At 44.8% G+C, this 23915-nt stretch overlaps 1 protein-coding gene and 3 long non-coding RNA genes across 14 annotated transcripts in view; 2 read left to right on the top strand and 2 right to left on the bottom strand.

Annotated features, from left to right (window-relative positions):
* Window positions 1-5645, top strand: part of LOC144318593 (uncharacterized) — an 11687-nt gene extending 6042 nt beyond the window's left edge. Inside the window, exons 3-4 of one of the 2 annotated variants that reach the window (XR_013384642.1) lie at window positions 3329-3541; window positions 4880-5645. This is a non-coding gene — a long non-coding RNA (uncharacterized LOC144318593). The remainder of the gene's footprint in view (window positions 1-3328; window positions 3542-4879) is intronic. The other variant, XR_013384643.1, reaches the window with a different exon arrangement.
* LOC144318594 (uncharacterized) overlaps window positions 1-16605 on the bottom strand; it is a 26816-nt gene extending 10211 nt beyond the window's left edge. Inside the window, exons 1-2 of one of the 2 annotated variants that reach the window (XR_013384645.1) lie at window positions 16258-16474; window positions 3847-3976 (exon numbers count right to left, since the gene is read on the bottom strand). This is a non-coding gene — a long non-coding RNA (uncharacterized LOC144318594). Of the gene's footprint in view, window positions 1-3482; window positions 3977-16257 lie in introns of those variants that run through there. The other variant, XR_013384644.1, reaches the window with a different exon arrangement.
* LOC144318595 (uncharacterized) lies at window positions 4033-9601 on the bottom strand. Its single transcript, XR_013384646.1, has 2 exons — window positions 9223-9601; window positions 4033-8686 (listed from the first exon to the last, which is right to left on the bottom strand). It is a non-coding gene; the product is annotated as an uncharacterized LOC144318595 (long non-coding RNA).
* HENMT1 (HEN methyltransferase 1) lies at window positions 8910-23915 on the top strand. 9 transcript variants are annotated; one of them, XM_077905682.1, is made up of 9 exons: window positions 9026-9068; window positions 16007-16167; window positions 17339-17418; window positions 18436-18556; window positions 19601-19716; window positions 20161-20295; window positions 21640-21819; window positions 22355-22529; window positions 23306-23915. In XM_077905682.1, exons 1-9 carry the CDS (start codon window positions 9041-9043, stop codon window positions 23717-23719), a joined length of 1410 nt encoding a protein of 469 aa, XP_077761808.1. In that variant the 5' UTR covers window positions 9026-9040; the 3' UTR covers window positions 23720-23915. The 9 variants fall into 9 exon arrangements, with proteins under 9 accessions (XP_077761809.1, XP_077761808.1, XP_077761811.1 ...); XM_077905684.1 differs by lacking the exon at window positions 9026-9068 and adding an exon at window positions 9077-9157; XM_077905683.1 differs by lacking the exon at window positions 16007-16167 and having other exon boundaries at window positions 8910-9068.

Raw genomic sequence — 23915 nt, 5'->3', positions numbered from 1 at the left:
TGGCGACAAGGGTTTTATGGGAACATTATACTTTCTGCTCATTTTTGCTGTGAACCTAAAACCGATCTGAAAAATAAAATCTCTTTAAAAATAATTTGTCAGTTTTGGATTCCTCGATTCCAAGGTGACCAAGAAAAGAAAGAGCAATGGTTGCACCAAAAAGGGCCCTGACCATGTGCCATCTGTGAGTTACCACCACTTGTTATTGGAGGAACTTTATCACATTCTTTATGGCTCTGCTGGAAGAGGACCCTGTAGGTTTGTGCTTGGCTTACTCCAGATTTTGCCCCATGGATCTTTTCCCTTTGCTGAGTATGTTTTCCTTTCACTGTAATAAATCAGACTCATGACTACTACTATGTGCTGAGTCCTGTGAGTCTTCCTACTGAGTTATCCAACCTGAGAGCGATCTTGGGAACCCTCAACATATTACCTAAAACAACTTTCTCTTCCTGTCTCTCTTGAATGCTTTCCTGCCTTAGGAATCTGTTGACAGTTCCCAGCACAGGAGAGAATAAAATGCCAATGTTTCTCTAAGATGAAGGTAAACTTGGCTGGCTGGGTTGCTAAGAGCCTGTGACTCTTGATCCCTGGGGTGGTGAGTTCAAGCCCCATGTTGGGTGTAGGGTTTATTTCATAAATAAATAAATTTTTAAAAAAGAAAAGGAAGTATAGGTCATGAGGGCAGGGAAAACCTTATCTACTCACCAATCCCAGAATTGCCCCAGGTACCATTCAGATAATCAGAATCCTGTTTGTATGGGAGTCTCTCAGCCCCACCTGGCACATAATAACAGGTCTATGAGATTAGTGGTGACAGGATTGGTCTAGAATCTTATAGTGGAGAGCTCATCCCAAATCAACAAGAATGTTCAAGGAAAATAGAAATTAATACAAGACAAAGTGAGTCTAAGAGCTGTTTACAGCCCTATCCTCAGGGGAAAGGCCTACATTTTTCGACAGTGGTTTTGGGGAAGGGAGGCTTCCTTCCCCCAGGTCAGAAAGGTGTGTGACTGGGGCAACAAAAGTTAAAGCCTGCTGGCTACGTCAGACAATGTCAGAGCCTAGAGCATTCTTGTTAAAACCTATGACTGCAGATTTTTGAGAAGTCAGAAGCATTTTTCTAATTATTTCTTCTTCACTTTTCCTTGTTCTAAAGAGGTTTTAAAGAAGAGAATAGAAGTAGGAAGTAGCAGAAGTGTAGAGAGGGAGGGTAGCCTGAAGACCCCAGCCTTTTTTGCATCCCTCTAAATAAAGTGTAGTTGAAGGACATTTTCTCACCAAGGGACAAAATATCCACACCCAGCTCCATCCAGAGCATGATGAAAGCCAGACCGACTGGGGCTCTCAGTCCAGCTCTGCTGCTTACGGAATTTATGATCTTGGGTAACTTCATTTACTTTATTAAGTTAAACTTTTAAGAGTTTTTAGAAGTAAGCTGTACACCCAACTTAGGGCTTGAACTCAGGACCCCAGAATCAAAAAAGTTGTATGCTCTATCTACTGAGCCAGCCAGGTGCCCCAGTCTTGGGTAACCTTAAATCTGTTTATTTTATTTTTAAGATTTTATTCATTTATTCATGAGAGACACAGAGAGAGGCAGAGACACAGGCAGAGGGAGAAGTAGGCTCCCTGTGGGAGCCCGATGTGGGACTCAATCCCAGGACCCCGAGATCATACCCTGAGCCAAAGGCAGACACTCAACCACTGAACCATCCAGGCATCCCAAATCTCAGTTTTTTTAACATGTAAAATGGAATCAATGGTACTCCACTTACAGGTTCTTCAAGATTAAACAAGTCTATATGTGCAGTGTCTAGCGTCACAGTAAACACTGAGCAGTTGCTTACTACAAATTACTTGTATTAATTATTGCTTTATTATTATGGAATTATTTACCATAACCTAGCTCCTTTTAATTCTTTTAGTGGCTTTTATGGCCTGAGACATAAAGGTGTACTTTTCTGAGGGAGAAATTCAGTCTTCATAGCTTTGAACACCTCCTTAAATTTGGTCATTTTCCACATATTTCCAAATAGAAGCCCCACCTGCATCTCCCAAAAAACTACACCCCAAGACTCTTACAGTTGCATATAAACTAGGCTCAACTTCTTAGACTCACCCATAGGAGAACTAGATTCAAAAGTGAGCAATGGAAGAAGGTGGCCCCAGATCTAGGGGTTAATCTTCTGACAAGCATGGTCATAGGGTGACAGAGGTTTTGACATCCAAAGTGGAGCCTCAGTTGTGGAATTTTGGGTGCAGGTATTTTTGCTAAAGAATCCCCTTGGTTGTTGGGGTTTGTTCTAGGCTGTGTATAAGAGTTGTTTTCCCTAGCTTCCTAAGAGTTTAGGTGAGATTTCAATATCCTATAATAAATTTTTTCCCACTAGGAGCCCTGATTCAACACATTTCTAACAACAAAAAACACATTTCTAATTTTTTTTTAATTTTTTTTTTCATTTATTTATGATAGTCACACACACAGAGAGAGAGAGAGAGGCAGAGACATAGGCAGAGGGAGAAGCAGGCTCCATGCACCGGGAGCCTGACGTAGGATTCGATCCCGGGTCTCCAGGATCGCGCCCTGGGCCAAGGGCAGGCGCTAAACCGCTGCGCCACCCAGGGATCCCAAAAACACATTTCTAAATAAACAAATATCAGATATCTTTCTCTTTAACAAATATTTCTCTTCATTCCATCTACGCCATCTTTTATCAGAGCACTATTGAATATTCAAAGTCATTTGGGTTTTAAAAATAAATTTATACTATTTAGACCTTTTAGTTCACTTTTCTCACCATAATGACCTTCAAGTAGGTCAGATGGATCTTTTTAATCCTCATTCTACAGATAAGGAATCTTAAGTACCTCCAGTATATCTGTCCTGTGTCCTCTCCAACCATTCTAAGAAGTCCTGCTCTCCCAAGCCCACAGAGGCAGCCCTGTGTCCTCAATGAGCTTGACCACCTGCCTAGACCTTACATGTGATTGAACCAGGGTGGAGATTTGACCAAAGTTGACCACATTTCCTCTCCTGTTGGGTGCCAGGACCACCGTGTGCCTGAGGTCCTATTGGGAGAATGGGATCAGGGTAACTGTGATGTTGTACAAGCAGTTCCTCTAGGCCTGACCCTGGCAGGGCAGATCCAGGTTTGTGGGTTTACACAATGAGGCGTATACAACGTGGGGGCTTTCGTTAAGAACAAATATATATATTTAAAATTATAGATATAATTTTGCACATCTGATAACGGGAAGACTCTTCCACAGACTCTAGAAATCATGCATTTCAAGTCTAATTTCTTCCTTTTTACTTCCCATGTAGCTGCAGAGCTGGCCCACAGGACACATTCATTGTTATGATTTTCCCTCTGGGCCTGCTCCATCCCATCAGGATGCCAGACAGTTCTGCGGCCATTCTCACACGAAGACAGCCAGCACTACTAGCAGAAAAAAATATCCAGCACTTGGGAGACTGATGATTGCATGATATTTTTAATATCATGCCAGAGTATAAGCTGGCTCACAGACATCTGAGGTACTATCTGTGAGTGAGAAGCCCCAGTGTGCAACCCTAAAAAGTTACAGGTTAACATTAAGGAGGGCTAATTTGTTGTTTCCTGCTTGAAAACAAAGGATACTCTGAAGGTTAGGTTTTTATTGATCGTTAGGATATTAATCAGTTCCATACCTAGCTTAGCAATCTTCATTCTTTCCTGCTAACGCTATGTACTTGCTATTCAAATCCTTTCTTCCGCAGCTGTCATTCCATTGGTTCCCTCACTGTAAGTTAAATAAAACTTTGTCCCATGCTCACTACTTGTATGAGAATCATGCTCTTACCAATGTGAGAATTTTATTTTACACCGTATGTAAGTGCCCGAGGAGCAGCTGATTACGTGGATACCCAAATCAGCCTCTTAGGGAAGGTTCCTCCAGTTCTGCCTGAGCCAAGTGGAAATACGGCAAATGGCTGTTAGTGGGGGAAGAAGAAAGAAGTCTTTATCAAATACAAGTAAATGCAAAATATATATTTTTAAAGATTTTATTTATTTATTCATGAGAGATACACACAGAGGCAGAGACACAAGGCAGAGGGAGAAGCAGGCTCCATGCAGGGAGCCCGACGTGGGACTCGATCCCAGGACTCCAGGATCAGGCCCTGGGCTGAAGACAGGTGCCAAACCGCTGAGCCACCCAGGGATCCACCAAAACTTATTTTAAAAAATTATTGTGTAACACATGCTAAGCCCTCTGTCAGGACCTTGGCTGGTCTGATTGAGGGGAACTGGATAAACTGAATGAGATTTTCTCCCTCTAATTTACCTAACCTCAGCTATTACATATTATGTTACTTCTCCTTCATACTGGCTCCATGTTAATTATGTGGTTTAAAAATTGTCTTCATAGAGGATCCCTGGGTGGCTCAGTGGTTCAGCACCGCCTCCTGCCGGGGGCATGATCCTGGAGACCCGGGATGGAGTCCCACGTCAGGCTCCCTGCATGGAGCCTGCTTCTCCCTCTGCCTGTCTGCCTCTGTCTCTCATGAATAAATAAATAAAATCTTTAAAAAAAAATTGTCTTCATACTATAAGTAATCTTCAAATATTCGGTGCAATGCACTTTGGGGAAATCCTTTTGTTAAAAGGCATTCTTATTCATTTCTTTGTGACTTGAATTAATTTCCTTTCTTTGGAAATCAGTCTTCCCCATTTCACCCTACACAGCCCAGCGAGAAGCTACCAGTTCTCAGTAGGTGTCTCTGACCGACTCTAAGGCAGAATGAATTATCCTCTATGCTCCCACTGGTATTTTACTTCCTTCTTTCATAGTACCTATTTCATCCACTATAATTTATATCTTTTTCTCCAACCAGGGTCAATGGAAACACTAGGGAGAAACTTCTCAGTAACATCAAGAGATAAGAGAATGCTTCATAGAGAAGATAACATCCTACAAGTGCATGGGCCCCGTGTTCTTTCATCCTATAAACATTTTTTGAATATGCAGTTGAGGACATTATTCCCACCCTCAAGGCACTAGGTAGTGCTTTATGTAACATTGGTAATCAACACACATTTGTTGAAAAGCCATCTTCAACACAAGAGTAACATGAAAGAAAATGAATGGTAACACAGATCTTACTTTCTTGAATGGTGAATAGACTGCTGAATAATTTTAGCCTGCCACCCCCCCTTCTTAAAGCAATCTCTATACCCAATGACCCCAACATCAAGAGTTGCATGCTCTACAGACCGAGCCAGCCAGGTGCCCTAGATTGCCCTTATAATGCAGCTTGTCTTGGTTAGGTAGATTAGATGACTGTGCTGGCACAATTCTTTCCTGTAAAATATTTTCCTTACTCTGGAGTATGTAGATAGCTAAAGATTAATGGTTTCTGACAGTACTGCTTTGGCAGCATTTTAAACTCCTTTTAAACACATTAACTTTTTTTTTTTTTTGATATGAGAAAATGTGTGACAAGTGGCATAATTTAATCAGGATCCATCTACCATCTGATGTTAGGAAGGACTGACAAACTGAAGACCTAAAGACAGATTTAACTCCTTTGTAATTTTTCTACAAATTATCATTTTTAGTGGCTTTTAAATGGCTTATGTACTCAATAGGAACAGGAGAATAAAACAGACTTTCAATAATTTAATGATCCAACCAACAATCATTTCTTGAAGGCCAACAATGTGCCCAACACTGTTAAGTAGGGTAACTATCAGAATGGGTCATCAGTAAACATTTATGAAAGTTTTTCTGGTCCTTTAAAGAGTTAAACACTTCTAAAAAATATATTTATTTATTCATGAGGGACACACAGAGAGAGGCAGAGACATAGTCAAAGGGAGAAGTAAAAAAAAAGTAAAAAAAAAAGTAAAAAAAAAAAAAAACAAAACAAAGGGAGAAGTAGGCTCCTTGCGGAGCCCAATGCGGGACTGGATCCCCAGACTCAGGATCATGCCCTGGATTGAGGGCAGACGCTCAACGGCTGAGCCACCCAGGTGTCCCAAGAGTCAAACACTTAGAAAGCTACCCTTATGAAATATCACATAATGAAACACACTAAGCAGTGTGGTTCTGACAAGTGTAAAATCTACTTGAAGAGCAAGATTAAGGATTGGAGTACGAGAGGTTTGTTATAAGTTTATTGGACACCTTCTGGATTTTAAGCACCACAGCTGGGACATAAGGTTAAAAGTCTCTGGCCCTTGCCCTCAAGGAATTCACAGCCTAGGGGATCTATCTACCCATCTATCTATGTAAGCAATAGATAATAGCAATATAACTATGAATGTTGTGCTGCTGGAGTCCAGAGGAAGGAGCCCCAGCCTGGCTAATAAATTTCTCAGAATATTTGACATTTGAGCTGCATCTTGAAGAATGAGTTAGAGAAAATAGGTATTCCAAGAAGAAAATAATAAAAAGCATACAAAACACTTTGAGGGAGACAACTTTCCTCCTGGTTATTCTGGGCATACCAAATTTTAAATGGTCATGACAGTCCATATGTATTCAAGATTGAATGCTGCCACAAGAAAAGCAGAGCTGCCCAGGAGAGCCCAGTCGAGATGTGTGGATCCACAGACCCATGAGGAATCATAAATGACTTTTTCTACAGTTGTTCTAAATTGTAGAGTTTGGGGTGATTTGTTATATAAAAATAGTTGACCAATACAGAGGTATTATCATCCATTTATGTATGGGGTCAATGAAAGGGTATTAGGAAGAGAAGAATGGAGTTGTTGTGCCCAAGATTTTGAATCCGAGAAACCACCAAGGAGCCAACACTGATGCAAGCACACGAGGGCTTATTAGCAAGCTCGAGCTTGGGTCCAAGTATGCCCATCAGTGGGGCAGGGACTTGGACCCCTAGGTGGGTTACAGCTGGATTTTTATGGGCTGCTCTAGGGGTCTTGGTTCCTCGTTCCAGCCATGGACCTTCCGCCAAGGGCTTGCCCTTCACTTCCCTCTGACCACAGACCACACCCCTAACGGATAGCCCCAGAGCGGAGGCAGGGGGTTTCCAGAGGGGTGGGGGGAGTTTCTCAAGTTCTTAGTTCCTCATTCCGATAAGGGTGTGCTCTGCGGTTTTCCTTGGAGCTGACTTGGGCTACAGCCGCAGTTGTTGCTTATCTAGGAGCCGGGTGGGTGACATTTTCTGAATTTCTTGGGTCCCACATTCCTCCCCTTTTCAGAGGAACCCAATGCAGGACCCAGTCATGGGTCCTGAAAGTTCAGTGGTTGGTATTGTTGCCTTAGCACCAAGAGTTGAACGGGGTTAACCCCATCCCTGACAAAAGCCACTAGTTTATTAATGAAGCAGGGTCAAAGGTCAGGAGGAGGATGATAAGTGGGCCGGCTAGGGAGGACAACAAGGTAGTTAGCCAGGGGGAATGATCAAACCAGGATTCGAACCACTCCTGTTGCTGATCTTGCTCTCACTCTCCTTTTTGCCTGGACAATCCTTCCCTGACCTTTGCCATTGATTCTCTGCCCATCCCTGAGTGGTCAGTGCAGAAACAGCACTCCGTCCAGGGCAGCAGACTCCCCCTTGCTGCAGAAAAATTAGGTCTAAGCCCCTCCTGTTTTGGAGCACCACTTCAGATAAAGATGTTAGGGATTCTTGGAGGTGGGAAGTGGAGGTCTCTCTGCTCTATTTCTACATCAATGGCAGCCCCAAGGTTACTGTAGTGGGAAGCCTGGGTGGCCAGTGAGGCAATACCTGTTCCTGCGCCAGCCAAACCAATTCCTAGTAGGGTGGCGGTGGTGACAGCAGAGATGGGCTCTCGCTTATTTCGCCCGTGGGGGGTCCATCCATTGAAGTGCCTGCTCCTCTGAACAACAGATGATTCTAGGAAGTAGTTGAACCAGCACGCAGAAGCCCCAGTTCTGTTCATAACCTGTTCCTGAGCGCAGGGAGCTAATCCCTCGAGCAGGCCCCAGCTGTCTTGGGGCGGTAATGACACCGGTCCTGTGTATAGGCCGCCTGCCATCGCACAGGACCCGGTAGTGGCCTGGAGGCCTAGGCAGGGCCCCTGGCCTGACACAGATTGTAAGGTGAGGCCTTTGCTACCGGGATTTTGGCTCCACCTGCAAGCATTAGGGTAGAAGGGGGGTCGGGTGTCATAGCACCGCCAGCAGGATCGGGGTAGATTTCTCCCGTGGCTGCGTTATGAACTATCCACGTCAGATTTTGGTGAGTGGGGGTTAGTTTCAGCCGCGAGGGGCTACAGCGCAGGTGATGTTAGCGGGTAAGTGGGAGCGACGCAGCCCTAGCTTTAGGGGATGGTCCTCGGCGGGCCGCCTCGGGGGTCAGCTGGCCGGCGCGGGTGCAGCGACCCCGGGACTCACTTCCTAACAGCATCTAAAAGCCCGACTAGATCTTCGGGTTTTCCGAGCACTTTGCATTTTGGGTTCTCCAATTACATGAATCACTGCTGGAGAACGGCCAGGACCTCGGTCGCTCTCGGGGCCCGTCGGGGGCGGGGCCGCCCGCGCTCCGGGACCCGCCAGGGAGGGGCGCCCCGTCTGCAGCCCCCGGCGCCTCCGGCAGGGCGGCGGGAGGATCAGGTCCTGGGGGAGGAATCCTGCACGACCGGATAAAGGGGCGCTTGGGTCGTAGAGTCGGTCGCCTTCTCGGCCTTTCGCTGGGCTAGAATCTTGGGAGGTCCTGCTTGGGGGTAAAAATGGTTTTAGCCAAGGAGGGGGATTCTCGACCCTGTCCCGCCAGGCCAGGACGTAGGGCACCTGGTCGAGGTGGCGTCCGGTTTGTCCCTGAAGATCACGGCCTGAACCTGTAGGATAATAGGTCTGAAATTTCCCTCTCCGAATGTCCGTGCTCGGATTGAGCCCTTTCCCTAAAGTCCGAGAAGCGGAAGAGTGTGGGGGGGGGTTGTGTCCGCCCCACCATGTCCCCCCCTCCCCGTCCACGCCGAGGCACAGACAGCCGTGGCGATGAACAAGGACACAGTAACGCAGACAGACGTCCCAGTGCGGCCGCGGAGACAAAACAGAAAGCGAACCGATGGGCCGGCAGCCGGCCCTCCCCCCAGGTGAGGACCCCGCCCCCCAGGCCCCCGGCGCCGCCGCCAGCGCGCCCGCCCAAGCCAGTGTCCCCCTCTACGGGTTGGCCTTCCTGCAGGTAGGAGGAGGGCAGGGAGCTCAGAACAGGCGCGCAACAGGTAGAGGAAAGTTGAGTGCACTCACCAGGCGTGGGACCCTCCGGGTGGGGTCCTGGGGTCTCTCGGATCCCGGACGAGCCCCTAAATGTCGTGCCCAAGATTGCGAATCCGAGAAACCACCAAGGAGCCGACACCGATGCAAGCGCACGAGGGTCTATTAGCCAGCTCGAGCTTGAGCCCAAGTGTGCCCGACCAGGCGGGGCAGGGACCTGGACCCTGGGGGCTTCCGGCTGGGTTTTTATGCGCAGGTCTAGGGGATTTCCAGAAGGGTGGGGGAGTTTCTCAAGCTCTTAGTTCCTCATTCCAATAAGGGCGTGCCCAGCGGTTTTCCTTGGAGCTGACTTGGGCTACAGGCTGCAGTTGTTGCTTATCTAGGAGCCAGGGGTGGGGGACATTTTCTGAATTTCTTGGGTCCCACAGAGTCCGTTTTTTTTTCTGACAGCCCAAGAGAGAACACACAGGAGAGAACTCAAAAGCTGTATAAAGAAGGGTTTTCCAGAGAATCAAATGTGTGTCTGTTATATATTTTTATATTTATATATATATTTATATTTATTTATTTAAAGGACTTAGCTTATGTTATTGAGGAGGAAGGTAGGTCCAAAAGCTGCAGGGTGGGCCAGCGGGGTGGAGACACAGGGTGAAGTTGTATTTGGAGCCCAAGGCAGTTAGTTGGCCGACTTCCCTCTTGCTAGGAGGCGATTAGTCTTTATTCTCTTAAAACCTTCAACAGATTGGATTAGGCCCACCCTCATTGTAAAGGGTTATCAGCTTTACTGCAAGACTACAATTTAGATGTTAATTTCAGACAAAAAAACACCTTCATAGAAACGTCCAGAAGAATTGCTGGGCACTGAGGCCCAGCCAAGCTGGCATATAAATTTTACCCTGGTACCAGTTGAAAAAACTGTGGACAATGGGAATGCCTCTAGGAAGCTTTGAATGAGTTCATCACAAAGTCCTGTAGCTGCAGGGCACATAGGGCTGAGGGCACTGCACAGATTCTCAGAAATGTCCTGGAGATTAATGGTTTGCTAGAAAAGCTGATGGCTCACGTTTTAGTTTCCTAGGATATGTTTTATTAAGTTTTAATTTAAGGGGTGCCTGGCGGGCTCAGTCAGTGCAGCCTGCGGCTCTGGGTCTCAGGGTTGTAAATTTGAGTCCCATGTTGGGTGTAGAGATTACTTAAAAATCTTTTAAAGTTATTTTCAGCTGGTTGAAAAGTGATTGAGAGGTAAGCTGCACATTAGTTTATCTTTCTAATAATCTCTACTTGATGTCCTTTATGCATCTCAACGTTGGTATATCTTAGAATGAATGCTTGATTTTTAATCCTTTCCAATCTTCTTTCTCCATAGTCTTTTCCACCTAGTAATTCCATCCTCACAATTGATCGCAGCAGAAACCCAGTAAATATTTTGGCGGGGATATGTGTGTGTGTGCCACAATTGTTTTATGACAAATATTCCACATCTTGACCCTCCCCATTCAGAAGTTCTTTGAGATAATGCTGTCAACCTTGGCCAGATAGGGTGGAGTCATCTGACTCGCCTCTCCTGAGAACGCTCTGTAGATACGATAGATTTTGAACTGCCTGTTGACCTGCCTGTCACTGTGTCAACCTCGGCCGTGTTCATCTGGTTGGACACGATGATATAGTTGTTGGCAAAGTGTTTCTGCCTCACATCTCTCTCAAGGCCTCTAAATATTTCATCCTATTTTGAGCATCAGGCTCAATCTGGCATCCAGGATAACTGTTGGTCACTTATTGCACGGCAGACACGTGAAAGAGGACCTCTGCTGCCTCCATTTTGACCTGTCTATACTTTCTGATTAAGTTCTTTGTTTCCAGCTTACCTGTTAACTCATGCAAAAGACCCTGTGTGCAAAGCATCCTTGGTGGGAACTGAAACTACTCCTCAAGAATAAAGACTGCCCCGGGTCCCTAAGGTCCCGAGTGATTGACCCCAGGTCAGTAATTGGCCTGACCTTTTTAGCCTACCTACATGTACCCCCAACCTTTGTCCTTCATTTTCCTTATATAAACCCGGAAGTAGTTTCAGCACTTTGGAGACAGTCTTTGAGAAGTTAGTCCACTGTCTTCTTAGTGTTGGCCTCACTAAAATAAATTCTTTCCTTCTTTTACCACCACTCTCTCTGCCTCTGGATTTTATCAGCAGCCAGTGGCTGAACCTGATCTGTTTGAGACCCTTGGAGCCAGCTGCCCTTGCACCCCCGTGCTCCTGTTACACACCCACAACTGCTGGACTGGAAGTCATAAGTACCTCTATCTTTTTCACTCAAACCAGTACTTGGTCTATAATAGGTATACTGTACATTTATTCAACGGGTAAATTTTTTTTTTTTTTTTTTAAGATTTTGAGAGAGCACAAGCAGGGGGTAGGGGCAGAGGGAGAGGGAAAATCAGGCTCCCTGCTGCAAGGGAGCTGATGTGGGACTCCATCCTAGGACCCAGGGATCATGACCTGAGCCAAAGACAGATACTTAACCGACTAAGCCACCCAGGCACCCCTTGAATGGGTAATCTTATTTCTCACTTTTCAGCTGAAAAGTTGACACTCAGAGGAGTAAGTAAATTTTGAAAGGTTAGAGAGTAATAGCCAAATCAATATTAACATTTTTTAACTATAAAGAAAATCAGTATAATTGTGTAGAAAATTATGAGAACATAATCTATGTGTGTCTCTCTCTTTTTCTCTGTCACATACATAAAAGCACACACACAAACTTGTTTAGAATTATGGAAATCATTGTTACAGATGTGCACGGATCCATCCAGAGACCTCCTCTCAGTTGGCCAAAGTCCAATATTTTATTTTACCATAAAAAGAATTTTACAACAAAAGGCACCAAATATGATAATTCTTTATCTAAGAAAAGTTTACTGAGGGCCTGCGATGTACCAGGCGGGTAGTGCTCTGGACACTGGAGCTAACAAATTTGAGTTCCTTATAGCTAATATTCTAAGAGGAGGAAACAGGCAATAAGCAAATGAACAAATATATAGGTTATCAGATGGCAGTAGGTGCTACGGCAAAAAATAACACCGGGGAGGGGCGCCTGAGTGGCTCAGGGTCTGCCCTTGGTTCAGGTCATGATCTCGGAGTCCTGGGATGGAGGCCCATGTTGGGCTCCCTGATCAGCAGGGAGTCGTCCTCTCCCTCTCCCTCTGTCCCAACCACCACACCCCCTGCTCACTCTCTCTTCTAATAAATAAAATCTTTAAGAAAAATAATACAGGGTAAAGAGAAAAGAAAGTATGGTGGGTGGGGACAGGTTTATTTGGCCTATTCAATTTAAACTCATTCCGAAGGTGTAGAGCATGGTCTCAGTGGGACTTAACAATCTAGTGTAGGAAGGTAAGATTAGGCATGAAAACAAGACAACAAAGGGTAAACAAGGGTACTGGCCACTGGAAGGAGCAGATGCAACTGACAGCTTGAAGAGGTCAAGATTTGGCGATTGTCCAAATGTGGGAAGGGTGGAAGTGGATAGAGCCAAGGATGATTTTCACACTGAAAGAGCAGGAGACCAGGAAAATGATAAAATAGGCACATTCGGAGAGGGAGTCAGACATGAGAATTCAACATCATAAGTGATCCAGCTAGCAGCTTAAGGCAAAAACTCTAAATCCAGGAATCCTGTACAGATCATTTATTAACTTAAAAAGTTTAAATATTTTTAATATGTAGTAAAATATTCATAACATTTAAATTTTTTTCCAGCTGTATAAGGATATTGATTTGACAAGTCTGTATGTTATGCTAAAACTTACCATTTTAAGTATATAGTTCAGGGGCATTAAGTACATTCACGTTGTGTGCAACCATCACCATCATCCATCATCCCAAACTGAACTCTGTACTCATTAACCATTAACACCCAATTCCTCCCTCCAGCCCAGCCCCTGGCAACAACCCTTCTGACTCCATGAATTTTGGTATCTCATATAAATGGTATCATACTGAAGGAGAGGAAAACTAATTTTCCTTCTACCTTTTTGAATTTTTGGCTGAGACTCCTGTATTAAAAGACATATTAACATATGAAAAATAAACAATCTATTAACATGTATACCTCATGTATACAGGAGAGATACTTGGGAAGAACAAGTAAATCCCAGAGGAAGCCTGAGCCACCATTTTATTTTTATTTTTTAATTTTTTTTCTTAAAGATTTATTTATTTATTAATGAGAGAGAGAGAAGCAGGCTCCACAGTGGGAGCCCGACGTGGGACTCAATCCCGGAACTCCAGGATCACACCCTGGGCCAAAGGCAGGCGCTAAACGGCTGAGCCACCCAGGGATCCCCCAAGCCACCATTTTAAATACCATCTTCAGAATAGACAAAGAAAGATGTTGGAGTGGGGGTATTGGGGAGGCCAATTATGGGAGGCTATCAGGAAAAGCACTATAAATAAGGACAAGGTTTGTTTTGCACATTTAAATCAGTCTCTTCTCCATTTATAAGATTTCTTGTGATTTAGTATAATTTTTCCCTGCCTGGCATAAAGAGGGAGACACCATTACAGATGGCGATTTCCTTTATAAATTTCCCTTACAAAAATAATTTCAATTGTGTTTTCAGAGGTTCTCCTGTGTTTTCTGTTTCCGGAAATAATCAGTTCAAAACAACCCTTATGCCCAAGAGGCATACTTTGGGGTGACATATTCTACTGCTCAAATTATAACCTTTGAAACTTCTTCAAGAAGTTTCATATCCAGAAGCTCAGTTGGTAGTTTTTCCCAGATCTCATTGAATAGTCTCTTAACCCTGAGACTAGGTCAATTAGGTTAAAGAGCTGTACCTCATTTCAGGAGGTGGTGTTTCAGGTGAGCTCCCAAAGTCAGGCCTACATGAGGTGCAAGCAATCAGGATTTAATAAGAGGCATTTCTAGGGGTGCCTGGGTGGCTCAGACGGTTGAGCATTTGACTCTTGTTTTTTGGCTCAAGTGGTGATCTCAGGGTCCTGGGATGGAGCCCAGCATCAGGGTCCACACTCAGTGTATTCTGTTTGAGGTTATCTTTCCCTCTCCCTCTGACCCTCATGCTTGTGCACTCTTTCTCTCAAAAAAAAAAAAAAAAAAAAAAAAAAAAATCTTAAATTTCTATGGCATTTCTATGGCAAAAGAAAAACAAAACTTAATGAACAGACTATAAGCTGAGTTTCTGGGTCCAGAGGGCAGTTAGTGGAGAAGATTTCTAGATATTGGGCTTGAAGCATCTTTAGAGTGAGGAGAGGCAGTGGTAATCAGATTCTCCTGGGTTGCAGTTTGAATGTCGCTGGTGACATCATCAGGTGTTCCAGTGACCTTTCTGGTTTGGCTCACATAGCAAGGCATGAAGGTTATCCATACATGAGCTATGAGCTATTGTGGTGACTTCAGTGGAGTTTTCATCAACTCATCCAGCTTCAACTCTCAGGGCTTTAGGAAAAGGATGGTTTCTGTTCTTATTGATCCCAAGTCAGAAGGATGGGAGAAAATTGAAAATCTCCATATCTATTGGAGAAAACTAGAAGAATTCAAGATCGAGCCCAGTTTGCAGGTAGATAACAAAACCTCAAAGACAATGAACAGGACTAAAACTATGATATTCCTGAAAAGTGTGGCACTGAAAATTATTTTTCCTCCTCCCTCTGCCCCTTACGGTATTTGTCCTTTTGTGACTGGCTTATCACTTAGCATAACGTCTTCATGGTTCAACTATACTGTAGCATGTTAGCATTTCCTTTTAAAGGCTGAACGATATTTCATTGCATGTATATACCACCTTTGTTCAACTGTCGGTGGACATTTGGATTGTTCCTACCTTTTCCTGCTCTGAATGATACTGCTATGAACACGGGTGTACAAATATCTGTTTAAGCCTCTGCTTTCGGTTCATTTGCATATATACTGTTAATAGATAAACTGAAGCATATTGAAATTTTTAGGAATTGGAGCAAAAATCAATTTGGATCGGGTAGGTCCTAACCACTGTCAGGAGCTAGAGGGAAGACTTGTATAGGGAAGATGCCAAAGCAAAGCAAGGAAATTATTTGATTGCTTACTGCTTAAACAGGTACCTTATTTGGGAAGGACTGTCTGCCGCTGGACATTCTCAGGTTTCCATGTTTTAACCTTGAGGCATCTACAGGCTTATGTTTGGGTTTGCTGATGTGTAGGCTGCCCAAGCATTAGAGCCACCTCAATACAATGGCCTCCTTGTTGAATTAATCTAAAAATACCCAGAAGTGGAATTCACTTATTAATTTTTAAGATTCTGTTTAAATGATATACCTGTAATAAGGAATATATTCCTCTAATGAAGACAATCGACTAAAGCTACTGTTTCTGGACGCCTGGATGGCTCAGTGGCTGAGCCTCTGCCTTCGGCCTAGACCCTGCCTAGGGTCTAGGGATCCAGACCCACATCAGGCTCCTGGGAAGGAGCCTGCTTCTCCCTCTCCCTCTGCGTATGTCTCTGCCTCTCTCTCTGTCTCTCATGAATAAATATCTTAAAAAACAAAAAACGAAAAAAAATAGTTTCCTCAGGCCAATAGGAACGTCTCAAAACAGTGACCCTTGCGTTGTATGTTTACTATGAGACTAGACCCCTCAAAATACCCAATTGAGTAAGCTATTTGTGATATTCCAAAGCTGTTATTACTTTCCTTTGCATATTATGGCATTGTTTGAAAGTGCAGTTCTAATATATAATTTACGGAATATTAGGTTATCGATTCATTAATAAGCACCAGCTTTTCAGTCTCTTAAAATGACTAAAAATTTTTTTTCCCCTAAAGAATGCAGCTTTGCCTCTCGGCCTCCTGAAACTAACTCTTCCACCGCCCACAATAAAGACATAAGTGGTTATAAAGTGTCCAGTTGGACGTCTGGCAGGGGAAGGACACGAGATGCAGCAATGTTTCTGAGAGATGGTCCAGTGGCTGCCCTCCCTGCACAGGTGCCCTCCCTGCACGCGGAAATGACCGGTTGGAGGTTTGGGGCTGAAGGAACGTTCTTCTGAGCTCAGAGGTCATCGGACCCGCCTTACCGAGCGCCGAGGCCCCTCCGGGCCCCGCGGGTCGTTCTGAGGCTCCGGGAGGCGGCAGGTTAGGAGGCGAGGTGCCGCCCCTGGACGCGGGGCAAGGCCGGGCCGCGCTCTGCTCGTCGCTGGGGGCGGGGAGCCCCCCGGGGAGCCCCCCCACCTCTGCGATCGCCGGCCAGATGCCCCCCCCACGCCCTCGCCGCCTGGGCAATGGCCTGGGGCACGCGCCGGCGGCCGTTAGGAGCCGCGAAACCGACGCCTCCAAGCCCCGCGCCTGGGAACCCGGGCTGCCCGAGACCGGGGCGGGGGCGGGGGGGCCCGGCGGGGGGCGCGGGTGTGGACGGCCCGGGTGTGGGCGGCGTGGCTGGGGGGGAGGGGGCGGCGCGGGTGTGGCCGCGGGCGGGTAACGCGGGGCGGCTCAGGTGTGGCCGCGGGTGTGGGCGGTAACGCGGGCGGGGCGGCCGGGCCTTGGGTTGAACCGCGGGGGAGGGGTCGGCGCGGGTGTGGCCGGCGCAGGTGTGGCCGCGGGCGGGTAACCCGGGCGGCTCAGGTGTGGCCGCGGGCGGGTAACGCGGGGGGCGAGCGGCGGCTCCGGAGTTGGTGACGGACGTGCGGGCCACGTTTTAGGCTGAGAACCAGGGCTTTAAGTCCCGCCTGAGCGGGTGTCGGACGCGCCTTCCCCGCCCCTGGAGCGCACCCGCGGTGGCGGGAGGCAGCCTGCGAGCGTCGGGCGCCCCAGCGGGGGAGCGGGGGAGCGGGGTCGCAGGGTCGCTGTTCGGAGCCGCGCGTTTGGAGCCACCTGAGAAGTCAGTTACTGAAGTTGGGGGCTCTGAACTCATGGTCCAGCTTGTATCAAATTTAACGGAAAGGGGACCGATGGGGGTTACTGTATGGAGCTGGGTTTGTCCTAGTGAGAAGTGACTGTTGGTTTCTGAGCCTGTTTTGTCTGAAGCCCCGCTTAGGTTGAGTAAATTCTGTTAATTAAATGGTAACAGGTAAAGAAAAGGGAGGGAGCTTGCTCTTTTTTACTCATTTAGGCAGCTGTGGGGTCCAGACTCGCCTAAAAAGTGGTACTTTGTATTTACAGCGAGTGCTTGCCGAATCAGCTCGGATACATCCGCTTTTTTGTTGCAGCAAAACTTGGAAGCAATGGGAGAAAACAAAGAGGTAATGATTCTTTTCTTAACCTGCTTGTAGGAGTATCAAAAGGGATTCGTGAGATGGATTGAGGTAAACAGTACACTCATAGTATTTAACTGGTGTTAATGTGCTTTTGGATCAGCGAGTTTTTAACTGAAGATGGTGATTGAGGCGTGTGGCCTGAGAGGCCCGAGAGTCTGCGTTTCCAAGAAGTGTCTGGATAAACAGCCCCATGAACACTTGGAGTATGGAGGTCGTATTTCTGTGCTAATTGCTACTGTGGTTACTGAACACCTGGGAAAATGCCTTGTTAATAAAAATTAAGTCTTCAGTAGGGAAGAGATGGTGTTCAGTTCCATTTTCAACAGCCGGGGATTCATAGCCAATGAGCAAACGGAAGGGCTGTGTGGACGGAAGAGACCACAAGGGAGTGGGCTCTTGCTAAACTGATTTAACAGGATTCTTGGTAAGGCAGTAAGACAGCTCCATCAGATTTTCAAGGGGTGGTTACAAATTTGATCTGGTTGACATTAACGGTTCTTGGTGCCTGGGTGGCTCAGTCAAATGTTTGTCTCTGGCTCAGGTCATGATCCCAGAGTCCATGGACAGACCCTTCATTAAGCTCACTGCTCAGCAGGGAGTCTTTCTCAGCCCTGCACCCTACTTGTGCTGTCTCATTCTCAAATTTCAAGCTGGCCTGAGCAGGCCCAAGACGATGGTGTCCAGGTCAAGGCCTAATCAGAGGGCTTGGGAGTAGTTTGGTCAAGGAGTCTCATTCTCCCGCCTACTTGAACTCCAAGCTCTGGTAGTTGCCTAGAGACTGTTTTAAATGCATTAGCTCTAGGAAGTATAAACCCAAAATCTCACTTTTAAGACTGGAGGAGCTTATGTGAACTGGAGGAAATACCACTGAGTTTTTTTTTTTTTCCCCAGACACAGGTGGCTGTAAGGACAATGTATTGAGAGTGGTGAAGCTCGTTTTTCCTTACTTAACTCCTGAATTTGTGGCTGATTTTAGAACACCTCTTTTCTGTTTCAGTGCAGCAGTATGGTTGATGATTGTGAAGAAGTGCCTACCAAGGAAGTGATTGAGTTCAGACCGCCACTATATAAACAGAGATACTTCTTTGTTAAAAATTTAGTGCAACAACATAAACCCAAGAAGGTATTTCTTTCCGACTGTCTTAACTGAGTCATAAAAAACCCGAAAATTTAGTTAGTAAGCAGATTATTTAAAGACTTGTTGCAAGAAAGGAAAAAGCTTTTTTTTTTTTTTTTTTTTTTTTTCAATAATGGAGTAAACATTTTTGGCAGGGGATACAAGGGTGGTGTGATTGGATAGTATTATGTATTGAGCTGAGGTTATCCTTTTCTAGGAGGGATCCTTAAAGTTTCTTGTAAGAGCTGTAATTTGCTCTTGGACCAGATTTTTTAATGCTATGAACCCTTCTCCCACTGTCCCATAAATGTGCCTGCTTCAGAAACCCTTTACTGAGTGCAATATTGTGGTAGATTGCAAGGCTTACCTAAAATATTAAAGGTAAAGGTTCTTTGGTGAAACGGGTTTGAGGAAAAATTGGATTGAATAGATCGAATATACCTTATTGCTAAGGGAGAGTTAGTCCCTTTTTTTTCACATGGGAATTAGTGCTGTAATACTTTGGTTTCCTGATAGAATTGAATCAGATTTAACACGTTGCTTTTTAAGATAATATTATATGGAATCTTGTCTTGAGTATTAAATCCCTGGATTCCCCCTTAAAAGCCATTTAGTTACCCTAGAAGCTGATTTGGGTTATCTATCTTTGGGATTGGGTGCCATTAAAGTATTCTCCTAAAGTGGAAATCCATAATTTAGTAGGTGATTTTGCTGTGGTGAATGCAGACTTCTTGCATAATTAAGATCCATTTAATAATCTAATCCCCTTAATGTACATTTATATTAACACTGAATAAATCCCTAAAACGCTGTTCAAGATCAGATCTGTCTGATGTTTGGTATGCACACTTAGCATTTTATAGGATACCTTCCATGTGGGTTCTGGGTGCCAAAAACACAATTTACTCCCTGCCCACCCCTCGCCTGTTAGGTTTCAGGTTAATTTTGTTCTACCTAAAGATCTTGACATAATGGTTTATATGGTAATTCTCAACCACTTGAAAATTTTGGTCATTTGACTTCTATTTCAATGTTCTGTTTCATCTGTAGGTTGCAGACTTGGGCTTTGGAGATGCCACACTTATATGGATGCTAAAATACCATCATTGCATTGAACATCTTGTTGGAGTAGATACTTACGCTGGCAGTACCTCTCAATGGGAAATGTAATAACAAGTTTCTATGCATAATTTGAAATTAGTGGCAGCGTGAGGAAGTGTCCATACAGCTTGGTTTAGAAGATTGGCACCATGATAGCCTCAAGTGCACCCGAATGACTTTATTATAATATGGAGAATAAGTTTTTCTGACCAGTGGAGAAAGCATAGCCTCAGTTAATTACAATAGCCAAACCACTGCAGATTTTCAAATGGCAAAATCTTTAATGCTGGACACCAAGAGAACTTAAACTTAAGACATTGTCCCAGGCCTTTTAATTTAAGCAGGACCAGCTCTTTAGTCTGACCAGTAATCTATGAGGAAGTTACCCTGTGACCTGGAGCTTAATACATCAAGTCATGGAAAACTGATTTAGATAGTTATTAGAATTCTACAGCTGGTGAGATTCTTAATAGATTAGTATTGAAAGATCCCTTCTATGTTTTTTGCAGAAGTAATTTGAGCCCATCAGTGGGGGATTATCTAGTTCCTCGGGACCTAGATTTGACTATAACCTTGTATCGTGGCTCTGCTGTACAGAAGGACTCTCGTTTGGTTGGATTTGACTTGATGACATGTATTGAATTGTAAGTATTAAACTGATTCTTCCTGTATAAATTAGAAGCTGTATATAATTAGTATCAGTAAATTTAGTGTTCTCTAAATTTTATAATTTAAATTTGTAAAGCAGATTGCTTTGACAGGATTGGCTTTATTTTCAGATTTACAGATAAGCTGTAAAAATAGCAGGAGCACCCGTTTTTTAAAAAATATTTTATTTAGGGCAGACTGGGTGGCTCGGTGGTTTAACTCTTGCCTTCGGCCCAGGGCATGATCCTGGAGTCCCGGGATCGAGTCCCACGTCAGGCTCTTGCCTTCTGTCTTTCAGATTTTTTTAAAAGATTTTATTTATTCTTGAGAGACAGAAAAAGATTTTATTTATTCTTGAGACAGAGAGAAAAAGATTTTATTTATTCTTGAGAGACAGAAAAAGATTTTATTCTTGAGAGACAGAGGCAGAGACACAGGCAGAGGGAGAAGCAGGCTCCCCGCAGGGAGCCTGACGTGGGACTCGATCCCGGGACTCCAGGATCATGCCCTGGGCTGAAGGCAAGGGCTAAACCACTGAGCCACCCAGGGATCTCCCCAACCATTTTTCTTTTGTCTAATGTATGAATTTAAAGAAATTTCACTCAAGTGCATTATAGCTGCAACTACACATTTTGTGTATTTGCATTCATACTGCAAGGAAGCCAAATTGAAGACCCAGGATGCTGAGTCATGTACCTATGCATCTTCCAGTTACTGGTCTGGAGTTAATCTCCTGCCCCTATCACCATCCAGCTGAGCTGTAGTGGTTATGGGGAGTTGGACAGCATATTTGCCCTAAAAATGTTTGTTTATATTGTGTAGAGTTTTTCTGTCAACTAGTGTCTCTTGCTGCATCAGGATAGGAATGGCTTCCCAGGTCTAGTGGCTGTACTTAGTTGATCTGATTCTTGAGTGTGGGTGAGAATCTACTGGTATCTGATCCTGAAGCCCACAACTAAGGCATGTATTCTGGTCTCCTAAACCTGCAGGTTTCCTGGGAGCTTATACTTTTGCTCATTTCTTTAGTTACTTTCATTGAAGCCCAGAGAGCCCTGAAAAGGAGTAACGTGGATGAAGTGCAAAGTGCGAATATGAAGAGTTGGGTTTAAGTCATTTAAGTACTGTTCTATATTTAGAGAAGGGGTAAATCAATGTAGCGATGGAAATTTTTTTAGGGACCCCTTGGTGGTCAGTGGTTAAGCATCTGCCTTCAGCTCAGAGCATGATCCTGATCTAGGATCCTTGCACGGAGCTGCTTCTTCCTCTGTCTCTGTCTCTGTCTCATGAATACAGTCTTTAACTAGGAAAATAATTGCATTCTTTCCTGTTGACCATTTCAGGATAGAACATTTAGATTCTGAAGATCTGGCCAAGTTTCCTGAAGTTGTATTTGGCTATTATTCCCCACGTATCATCATCATCAGCACACCAAACTCTGAATTCAATCCCCTGTTTCCAGCATCAACCTTTAGACACTTAGATCACAAATTTGAGTGGAACAGAATACAGTTTCAGACCTGGTGAGTTCGAGTCTTATCAATATGTGTGTGTGTGTGTGTGTGTGTGTGTGTGGTATCCCACAGGAGTTTAAAATGCTATGATGTCTTTTTACATATAAATTCCCAATATTCAGCTTGGCGCATATAAAGGAGCCTCCGTATTTGGGCATATGAGACAGGCAAGCATGGAAAAGTGTATGGTGGGGGGGCACCAGGTGTCTTGATACGAAGGCCTAAGTAGTGGTGTGAAGATGAGGAAACAAAGCAGAGGGCATAGGGCACTGTAGGTGAGCCTTGCCAGGGGGGTTCCTTGCCAGGGCCTTGCCAGACGTCATGTTTCTGGCATTGCGCAACAATTGGGATTGTAACCAGTGTGGTCTCCTTTTTTACCCATAAACTGTGCTCTAACTTTTCCTTTCTCCATATTTTTACAATTACTTGGACACTGACACTCAGGACCCTGAATCCCTCAGAAGGAAGTAAACCCTGTGTGTTACTGTGTTGCATTTAGTAAATCTTAGCTCATTATGTTAATACGTTTCAAAATTGATTTCAGGGCTTCGGATGTGGCAAATCTCTACAATTACTCAGTAGAGTTTACTGGTGTGGGGTCTCCACCAGCAGGAGCTGAGCATGTTGGGTACTGTACCCAGATAGGGGTCTTCCAGAAAAACGAAGCAAAGGCAACTGAATCATGCATTTCCACACCAGAGGAACATGTTTATGAAACCGTGAGTATTTTGTGAGGTAGTGACCAGGGAAAGAAGCAGATGGGTTAGGATGCTGAACTCTGTAGAGATAAGTGTAAATGATCTTAGGAGAAGTTTTCATGCCCACAACTGGGCATGGGTTGATTAGAGACCACCTCCTTAGAGACCACCAAGCTGATGTGCCAGCGACCCTCCCCCTGTCAGCAGCAGCAGGAAAGAGGAAAGCCAGCAGTACTTCATAGTGGGGCTCAGGAAAGGAATTACCCCTGAACCTCCAAGCTTCTCAGACCCTTGTTTTCAGGTTCTGGTGTGAAGAATAAGCACGTTGCCCTTTTAACAATTTTTTTAAATATTTTTATTTATTTATGATAGTCACAGAGAGAGAGAGAGAGAGAGGCAGAGACATAGGCAGAGGGAGAAGCAGGCTCCATGCACCAGGAGCCCGATGTGGGATTCGATCCCAGATCTCCAGGATCACGCCCTGGGCCAAAGGCAGGCGCCAAACCGCTGCGCCACCCAAGGATCCCTCTTTTTTTTTTTTAATTTTTATTTATTTATGATAGACCTTTTAACAATTTTTATACCCTTTTCCTTCTAATATCAAGTTGGAACATTGGGTTGGTGTGAATTGGTAGAAACCTGGCTTTGGGATACTTTTTGATCATCAGGATTAAATCTTTGCAGAAACTGTGCCAGTAGTGATTCCCATTATGTTGCACTCCCGGCTGATAGGGTTTGATATACAAGTGTACAGTTAATTCGAGATGCAGGAAAGTGATGAAATTTTTTTCCTTCAGGTTTTTACAACAGCATATCCCAGTTTACAGGAGAAGAAAAACCTCCTGTTAGTCCTGAGTGCAGAGGTGTTAAGAGCCTCCAACTCTATGAGACTGCGGTTTATCGTGGATCCGAAGAAGAAAAAGGTGAACGGTAGATTGGTGCCAGAAGACAGTTGCGTCCCACGGTACGGATTAATCGTCACCGACGCTCAAAGGGCCCAAATTGAGAGCTCCCCCAAGCCTTACTGTGTGGGAAAGAAATTCTACGTGCCCCTGGAAAGACTCATTACTTTTCCAAAGGTGAACCGCTTGGTTGATAGTGTTGAGCGGCTGCGCAGCCTCCTTTCCGAGGCGCTGAAGCTGAACAGGGATCAGAGTGCCCTCCAGGTGGACTTGCATGATCACTACTCGCGGACCATGCTTTCCTACTGAAGCCGCGGACCTTAATGATAGGCCTAGTTCGAAAATTGTACGTTTAGGCAACTTAGTTTTGAATTTCCCTATCCTTGTGTGTTTTCATATGCTTTTTGGGGGTGGTGTAGGGTTCACGTTCACACGTTTCTGTTGTACCTGTGTTAAATGACTTAAATTTGTAAACTATGAAATAAAACTTTTCCATTGGAAATAA

Source organism: Canis aureus, chromosome 8 (genome assembly GCF_053574225.1).
Source record: "Canis aureus isolate CA01 chromosome 8, VMU_Caureus_v.1.0, whole genome shotgun sequence".
NCBI classification, from domain to species: domain Eukaryota; kingdom Metazoa; phylum Chordata; class Mammalia; order Carnivora; family Canidae; genus Canis; species Canis aureus.
This window is presented reverse-complemented; position numbering and strand designations above follow the sequence as displayed.